The sequence below is a fragment of the Aplidium turbinatum genome, chromosome 17, assembly GCF_918807975.1.
Source record: "Aplidium turbinatum chromosome 17, kaAplTurb1.1, whole genome shotgun sequence".
NCBI lineage: Eukaryota > Metazoa > Chordata > Ascidiacea > Aplousobranchia > Polyclinidae > Aplidium > Aplidium turbinatum.
This window is the reverse complement of record NC_137488.1, coordinates 2,106,346-2,115,648: the sequence shown is the minus strand read 5'-3', so window position 1 is coordinate 2,115,648 and position 9,303 is coordinate 2,106,346. Positions and strand designations below refer to the sequence as shown.

The 9,303-nt window shown below is 42.5% G+C and overlaps 1 protein-coding gene across 1 annotated transcript; it reads right to left on the bottom strand.

Moving 5' to 3' along the window:
• Positions 1 to 8,177: 8,177 nt before the first annotated feature.
• On the bottom strand, positions 8,178 to 8,921 carry LOC145786843 (protein CFDP2-like). Its single transcript, XM_082598583.1, has one exon. It carries the CDS (start codon positions 8,919 to 8,921, stop codon positions 8,178 to 8,180), a length of 744 nt encoding a protein of 247 aa, XP_082454709.1.
• Between the last annotated feature and the right edge of the window lie 382 nt (positions 8,922 to 9,303).

Sequence of the window (9,303 nt, the reverse complement as noted above, 5' to 3'; positions counted from 1 at the left end):
TATTTTTGCAACTTCTACAATGACGATACTATTTTCTTCTGTGCAAAGTTTCACTAGGATTTTTTCTTCGGGTTTACTTTTTGCGTGTCATGTGAACAAAAGTTAATTTTCCCAGGACCTTTTCTTTCTTACTGTAATACCAAAACTTGACAAATTTTGCGGCATCTTGCTGCGATAGCCTACTCGTATGATCTCATTTTGTAACGAATCTTGCCTTATCAATATCACTCGGAGATCAAAGCCAGGCATTGTGACGTAAGACTTGAAATAAGCTGTGCGGGTTTAGTGTAGAAGTACACCCGCACTCCCAACAAGAAAAATTCACCTTTGTTACACTGATTCAATGTCATCAATCGTTGAAGCAACGTAAAACTCGAAATTTTTCCTGCTTGAATTGAAGCTAAGGGATACAGTATTAACATTTTCTAGATGCTCGCACTAGAATGGGCGGGAAATTTTATTCTTACAGCAATTGTTTGTGCTATGTAAGCACGTTTGAGAAACTTGTGTTTCTTCTAAAGGCATGCATGGATGGTTTTGAGTGTGCTTTTGCTGGCCTATGTTTATCGGCGAAAAATAGCCGACACGATATATCGGCTACACCTGATATCGGCCGATACATATCGGCTGACCGATATATCGGTCGAGCTCTAATATGTAGCCCCTAATATATTGCAATATCAGGACGGTTGGTTCAGAGTTTAAAATTTTACGATAAAAAAAGGACGAAAATCGTTCAAAGTATCCCCAGTTTACGGTAATCAATTTTTGCATTGTGCCTGAATCGCAGTCCCACGGTCCCACGTACTTCATCGACACGTAAATCCACCGTTATATTACGTTAGATGGTCGCACGTAGAATTGGCAATGCTTGTGGATGCGCCTCTCCAATTAAAGCTAGAGTGCTTTTTAAGAAACTGAAACTATGATCCCAGACTCCGACTATCAGACCGCTATTATTCCATTTGTAATCAAGCTGGTTGGTTGATTTCTGCGGCTTCTAGAATATAATTTGTAAACGGTAATATGTAGAATTCTATTCTCTGGAAGATGCAGTAGTAAACGAAGTTCCTTTTACCCCGAAGTTGGAGTTCTTTTCGTTGTGATGGAGTTCATAATGTAATACGCCAGCATGCTAGTGTTTTGGTAGTGGCCAGTGGGATTGTCAGCAGTTCGGTGTTCTCATTTTGATGTGTTCGGATTCTGTTCTTCTGAAGCTAGAAGCCAAGCTAATAAATAACGCAGTCTTAAAGAACTCTGTCTTGTGGTCAAATACTATTCGGTCAGACCAGTCGATAAATAAGGCAGTAAAGAAGACTATCGTGTCCTGGTCATTCCTCGCCAGTTCTGACCCCGGTACTGCCCAGGAATGTCGCCGTCAGCACGGACGGCTGCATTGCATATGAGCGCGCGTGTTAACTGCCGCGTCATGGCCGCGTCCGCTACAACACCTTACACTTTATATTGCTGCAAGTTTTCTGATTATTCAGTTTTTTGGTTTGATTGCGTTCGCTGTTTTTGAATGTGTTGACGAAGAGGGAGAGTTCTGTCCAACGTGATTCCGAGCCTCGAGATATCCAGGAAAGATAAAAATTGCGCAATTTATCGAATTGGCGACATCTGGTGAACAAAATGCCGCACCACTAGGTTATTTTTCAAACAGGTGCTTTTTGTATGGGAATTTCCCTTGTTGGACTTTTATCAACATCAGAATTTGAAAGATTTGACTTAAGGTCTCGCGGATCAGGCTGGCATTTTGAATGCCAAATTTCAGGCAATTTTAATAAAACCATGGATATGGCAAATGAACACATTTCACATGTATTTGTAAACATTACCGGTACTGTGTGTTTACGGATTTTGTTTCTAGTACGGTACCGATAATTTTTGGTAGTTGAAATAGCATCTTCAAGTCTTATATGAACCTTTTTTATGTTGCTGTTATAATGCTATTATCGTGCTTGCAAAACGTGATGAAAACAACTTCATATTCCATAATTTTTTATATCTGGCTTTCAGTTGCTTCAGGCATTCTATGAAATGATGCTGCTTAATAGTAATAGCTAGATATGATAATATTGATGTATGTGAATTTGGTTGCTTCTTTTTTCTGAAGAATACGGTAGGCGACTCTCTAGGTTGTGCAATAGTAGTAAGTGTAGGCAGATATGGGTGTGATCTTAATCTAAGATCACTTTTTTTTGTGTGATCTTGAAGAACAATAAGATCAAGATCACTTTAAAATTGAAGTTTACTTAATAGATAGAGGCATTTTTTAGAACTGGTACTGTACAAAGTAGTTAGTGGAAACTAGTAACATTAAGCCACTGTTAATATGATATGTGTCCAACAAAAGACGATTTAAAGTCTCCATTTAATCTGGTCAGTCTTGCCATTTCAAAATTGAAAAAAAGTTTTCTGTGTTGGTCATAATAAAGAAGTCAACTTCCATGTACTTTATGTTGACGTATAATAAAAAATGATTTAACTTTATTCACAATTTCCATGTGTGAATTTTAAAAAAATGTTTGCTTTCTTTGACTCAAATTTAGATGTTTCAAAAGTTTAGAATGGGAGACAGGGGTGTTAAAAAATCTGGACTCTAGCCGACTTTGGTCATGTAAAGTGGTTTATTGCTGCAAATCAACCAGGCCAAGACTTGTTTAAGGTCTGAGTATGGAGCGGTTTTGTCTGACCGCAAATCTCTGAACTTTTTTGATAGCAGATAACAGTATCAAGGTTACCAGATGGGTAAATGGTGCAATAAACATTGACATTTAATACAGTGAAAGTTAAAACTACTTAGTAACACGAAATAAAAACTCCTACATGGACCACACAAAAATCTGGTAAAAAATGATGCAGTTCAAAGTTTATTTTTATTTATTTATTATAAATAAAAAGTATAAAACGGTACAGTATATTACTGGTAGCCCACTTAAAATATAGAACAAGGCTAAATTATACATATTCCTGAAAGGGTGCAACCTAGTTCGTACCCTGAACAGGTCGTACCCTCAGTTCGTACCCTGAAAAGATCGAAAGAAAAATAAAAAAAGCCGAAGTCGCTGATCGCAGTTTAATAGCACAAAGCCAAAGTCGCTGATCAGAGTTTATGTACGCAAACAAAAAAAAACTCAAGGGTTAGGGTTAGCGGAAACTGCGGTTAGTGGAAACTGCAAAAAATATTTGCGGAAACTGCGATCAGCAAGGGTTAGGGTTAGAGAGCATAGATTACTCGATGGTTAGAGTTAGGGTAAGCAGAAACTGCGGTTAGCGGAAACTACGGAAAATGTTTGCGGAAACTGCGATCAGTTAGGGTTAGAGCATAGATTACTCTATGATTAGAGTTAGGGTTAAGGTTAGCGGAAACTGCGAAAAAATGTTTGCGGAAACTGCGATGAGCGAGGGTTAGCCTTAGAGTAAGGGTTACGGTTAGAGTTAGCGGAAACTGCGATCAGCGACTTCCAATTTTTTTAATTTTTTCTCTCGATCTTTTCAGGGTACGAACTAAGGGTACGAACTAGGCTGCATCCTTCCTGGAAGGCTTAGCCAACAGTTCAAGTTACAAAGTATTTAACTTAAAGTTGATTGACTCAGTTGTATAACCGATGTTCCAAGAAGTTCCACCAGGTTCTGGCATGAGATGGACTAGTTGCCCTAATAGAGAAAATGCCATCTAAGTACATCTGTTGATCTGAGGTGTAGCACATGAACAATCAATCCTTAAAGCAGCCTTCACAGCCATGGCCGCTAAGTAGTGCTTGAATGTCCGTCGGTGTCACCTCCTCAGTCGGCCAAGTTTAGATGCCGGTTTCTTTTATCCAATTATTTAATTTCGCAATAGAATGAAAGTGGATTAAATGTCGAAAATATGGGTGCTCTTTCACAATTCGCCCGGTTGGTCAACTGGTGGATGACGTCATCATACGTCTCTCATTTATTCATTTGTTGTTAGGGTTAGGGCTACGGTTAGGGTATGGGTTAGAGACAAAGGGTTAGAGACAATTTCCTTCAGGTGTTTTTCAGTGCATTTCCACCCCGTACTTCGTCCTTTATAATAGTCCATTCCAACGTGTGTGACGTATGATGACATCATGATATTCATCATCCACTTGAGCAACAGGGCGAATTGTGAAAGAGCACCAAATGTGTAGTATCAAAGAGTGAAGCAGAATTAGGTCAGCGCATCATAATCACCACTGTTGTATTGTGCGGGAACATTTGGTATGGAATGCATCTAGCTGCGATCACCATCTGTAAGTCCTATTTGTAATTTCCGACGTTTATTTTAACAAAGTATTAATCCGAAGTGCTAATTTACATCGGCTGGCAATATTGTTGTTTTTATGTCGATTCAATGTTGTCGGACATTGAATCGTTGTTAAAAAGGAAAACTACGTTAGTTGATGTCCGAGGGGAAAACACGTGTCTTCATATTTGAGAAATGTTTCCGCTGTGTGTTAGTGACTTCACACCCTCAATGGTGACATCATAATGGTATAAGTGGTCAGGTTTTAGGAAAGACGGTATGCAGTTGAAACAATTTACTGAGCAGCGCAAAGATAGTTAGCAAGACAAACTGCAAAAGAGTTTATTTAGTTTCGGCTTATCGTCAAACAGAAAGAAACGTCGAGAGGAATCCGACCAAAATGCTGATTGGGATTGACACTTCAACAACTCTAAGTGATTTTAACATTATAGCAAGTTTAATTTTATTTACTTGTTCTATCATTATTTTTATTTTGTATTTGGCCTCTAGTAGGCATCCTTCCATCTTTTCAGATGATGGTAGCACTCTGGGTACGGCAGCTTCTCATGTGGCTCTGAAGTCCAATCCTGGCGTGGCAGTCTCGTCCACAGTTTGGACATATGAAATCAGAAGAGTTCTGAGGCTGCTGTCTCTCTTTTCTTTTTTGTCTTCTTTGCTCTAGTTGCTTCCTCCGCCGCGACTGACCCTTTGCTAGACCCGCACTGACTTCGTAGCGCCATCTGTTGCGGTTTGCTGCGATCAGTTCCCAGCTGGCAGGGTCTATGTCAGTTAGCTTCAGGTCGCGTTTGCAAACGTCTCTGAAACGCAGTGCAGGTCGTCCTACTGGGCGTTTTCCTGTGGCAAGTTCACTGTACAGAATGTCCTTTGGAATGCGCCCATCCTTCATTCTGGATACATGCCCCAACCAGCGTAGACGTTGCTGGCAGAGGAGAAGGTGTATGCTCAGGGAGCAAGAATGTTCCAGAACAGTGGTGTTGGGTATTCTGTCCTTCCAGGAATACCAAGAATGCGCCTCAAGCAACGAAGGTTAAAGCTTTCAAGGCGGTTTTCTTGTCTGGCGTAAGTGGTCCAGGACTCACTACCGTACAGCAGAGTACTAAGAACGCACGCACGGTACACTTTGAGTTTTGTGTTAAGTCTTAAGTGTCAAAAGATTATTGTCCCACACTCTCGCTTCGAGTTGAGTCATCACTCCTGCAGCCCTGGCTATCCGTCTGTCGATTTCCTTATCTAAGGACAGGTTGCTGGTGACCGTTGAAGCAAGGTAGGTGAAGTGGTCTGTCACTTCGAGCACTTCTGGTCCTATGGTGATGACTGATGACAGGAGGCTTGGGGACATCTTGGCCCATGACTACTGTTTTCTTGATACTGATGGTCAGTGCAAATTCCCTACAGGCGTGTGCAAACTGGTTGAGCAACTGCTGCAGCTCGTGCTCGACGTGTGCTGACAGTGCTGCGTCGTCAGCAAACAACAGTTCTCTAATCAGCACTGTGCGAACCTTTGTCTTGGCTTTCAGTCAGGCCAGGTTGAACAGTTTCCCATTACTGCGGGTGTGTAGGTGGACTCTTTGTGTGGAGTGACCGAATGCAAAGTTCAGCAACAGAGAAAAGAAAATCCCAAACAAAGTCGGCGCAAGGACACATCCTTGTTTCACACCAGACCGAATTGCGAAGGGTTTAGAGGTCTCCCCGTCGTAACTGACCACACCCTGCATGTCCTTGTGGAAGGAGATGATGATGCTAAGCAGCTGTGGGGGACAGCCAATCTTCTGCAGTAGCTGAAACAGGCCTCTCCTGCTGACAAGGTCAAAAGCCTTAGTCAGGTCAATAAAAGCGATGTATAACGGCCTCTGCTGCTCACGGCACTTCTCTTGAAGCTGTCGTACGGAGAAAATCAGGGTCCACGTCTTTTAGGCGCTGACAGTTAGGCGCTGGTCTAATAGGCACGCACACTGTGGCGTCTGGATATTTAGGTGCGGAGCACTGTGGCGCCCGGTCATTTAAGTGCTATTCCGAGTGAAGTCTGTAGATTGTATCAGCTTGGCAGGGAGGGGCGTCGGGCAATGCTTTTCACACAAAATATTATATTGAACAGGAAAATATATTGTTTTGTTAATGCATATGCGTTGTTGGTCATGGCTTCAGTGAGTGAAGTTGCTTAAACCGGCAATGCTTTTTCACATGTTATTTTTTGAATGCTTTTTCACACAAAACGTTATATTATAATTTTAAGCGAAAAGTTTACGTAATTTAGCCTACAGTCTTTTTAAACGAGAAATTCCAAAGTAAGGGGTTGCCTAGTCAGTTTTGACTGCCAATTCCAATGAGTGAAAGAAAAAAAATCCACTGCGTCCCCATCTTTGAGAAGTCCTCATCTGATAACTGCACCGCCAAAATGTTTTTTTTTAATTAGCCAAAAAAGGACAGGCAAAGACTATGAATCTGCCATCATTTACATTTTTTTTGCTTGAAATAGGCTACCTTTAACCTTGGACGTAGGGATACTTTCTTGGTCATCATGGCAAAATCTCAAGGCGTGTGTATACGTCCGTGGTCGCGAAAGAGTTAACTAAAAATGAACTCAATAATGTTCGGAAGCTTGAATAGTTTATAATTGATAAAGCTTTCTGGATGGATAAAATCACTAACGAAGAAGTGTGGAGACGCTCTGGGTGCACCCCTGGCGTCCTCATCACAACTATTAAAAAAAGGCAAATGACATTTATCGGGCATGTCTACCGCAAACGCGGAATTGAACACTCGGTAATGATGGGGCGATTTCCTGGTCAGAGGCACCGGGGACGTCCACGTTTGGAAACCTTCAAAAATCTTTCAACATGAACAAACCAAAATTTTGAAAACCTAATTAGAAGTATGGACAATCGATAGTTGTGGAGACTCACGGTAGCCGACGCCTTATTCAGGCATGGCCGATGATGATGATGATGAAAGCTTTCACCAACACAAACTTGGACTTACAACAAATAAAACAATAATAAATCAATAAAACAACAATATATTTTTCTGTTCAATATAACATTTTGTGTGAAAAGCATTGCCGGTTTAAGCAGCTTCACTCACGGAAGCCATGATATAATTTTCTGGCAAGCTGCCAAGCTGATACAATCTACAGACTTTACTAGGAATAGCACTTAAATGACCGGGCGCTACAGTGCTCCGCACCTAAATATCCAGACGCCACAGTGTGCGCGCCTATTAGACCAGCGCCTAACTGTCAGCGCCTAAAAGACTTGCTCCCGAAAATCATGTCTGTAGGACAGTGGACAGTAAATCATTTAGCAGGACAGGTTTCCCACACTTTATGACCTCAGCTGGAATGCCATCCTCTTCCGGCGCTTTCCCACTTTGCATAGAGTCAATAGCTTTACTCAGTTCTTCTAAAGTAGGTTCTGCATCAAACTCTGCGATAACAGGTAGATCTTCAATGTTGTTGTTCTGTTGAATATAGTCCCAGGTAATGTTCCACCCAGCGTGCCATCTGCTTGTCCTTGTCTGTGAGGATCTCGCCAGTCGATGCTTTAAGGGGGGCACACTTTTTGATTGGTTTTTCTGTTGCTTGTTTGATGCCCTCATACATTTTTCTTATGTTGCCACTGTCTGATGCAAACTGGATACGTTCTGACAGGAGAAGCCAGTGATTGTTTGCACAACGGCGTGAGGTTTGCTGAGCTTTGTGTCGGGCGGCTTTTCGGGCTTGTAGGTTCTGACTGCTCGGGTTTTGTTTGTAGCTGAGCAGTGCTTTACGTTTCAGGTCGATAATAGGTTCCAACATAGAGATGTGTGCTTCAAACCAGTCTGTGTTCTTCCGCTCCTTCTCTCCATAGGTCTGGACGGCTGCACGGTGGATGGTCTTACTCATTGACTCCCACATCTGTTCTGGGTACTAAGTCTGGACAATGTTCAGGCTTCCTTCAAGACGTTTAAAGAACTTCTGGTTTTTGTTTGGAAGGGAGGTTTTGCCGACATCGATTTTTGGCTGGCCTTTCTTCTTGATGTGATGCAGCCTCTTGGGCCTTATTGATATCCTTGAGGCAACAAGAGAGTGGTCAGTGTTGCAGTCTGCACTGTGGTATGATCTTGTGTTGCAGACACTGTTTAAAGAGGTATGATGTGTGATGACTAGATCCAACTGGTGCCATCGTTGCGATCTGGGGTGTTGCCAGGATGCTTTATGGATAGCTTTGTTTTGGAATAAAGTGTTTGTTACACAAAGGTTGTGGTAGCAGCAAATTTCCTGAACAGCCTTGTCTAATTGCTCATAGAACTGATCCTTGGCTTCAGGTGTGGCCTGCAGTGTTGGCGCATACACACACACGAGGTTTGCAGGACCTTCATGCGTGGAAAGGCGCAGTGTAAGGATTCTTTCTGTGCCTCCCGTAGGGGGTTCTATCATGTGCAGTATGGTATTTCTAACGGCAAAGCCAACCCCATGTTCTCTGGTTTCATCCCTTGCTTTCCCTTTCCAGAAGAAGGTATAGGAGTCCTCCTTTCGGGACCCACTGTCAGGAAGTCTTGTTTCTTGCAAAGCAGCTATATCAATGTTCAATCTGTAGAGTTCGCGATCGATCACTGCAGACTTACGAAAGTCCTGTATATCTCTTAAGTCGTCGGATAGACCAGTACGCATAGTTGGTACATTCCAGCTTGCAATACGAATGGCTGGAGTTTTCTGTTTACTTCTGCCATTTCTTACTTTGTTGTCTGGTGTATGGCATACAACCCACCTATCGAGTAAGACTCTAAGCTCCACACACCCAATGAAGCAGGTAAGTCGTGACGGGTCAGCACCAAACTGGCCGGGGGCTGCCCGGCTTAAAGCGGGCGGTAGCTGAACCAGTAGGATTTTGAGGATCCTTCCCACTGTCGAAGACAACCCGTGGCGTCTAGCTTTTACGTCAATTTAGCAAAGACTTATACCCCGTAAACTGCTGTCCTCCGGTTTGTTTTTCGCACCCAGGGATGGAGGCGACTGGAGTGACCTCTCCAGAGTGCTGGCCTGGGCGTCTGTA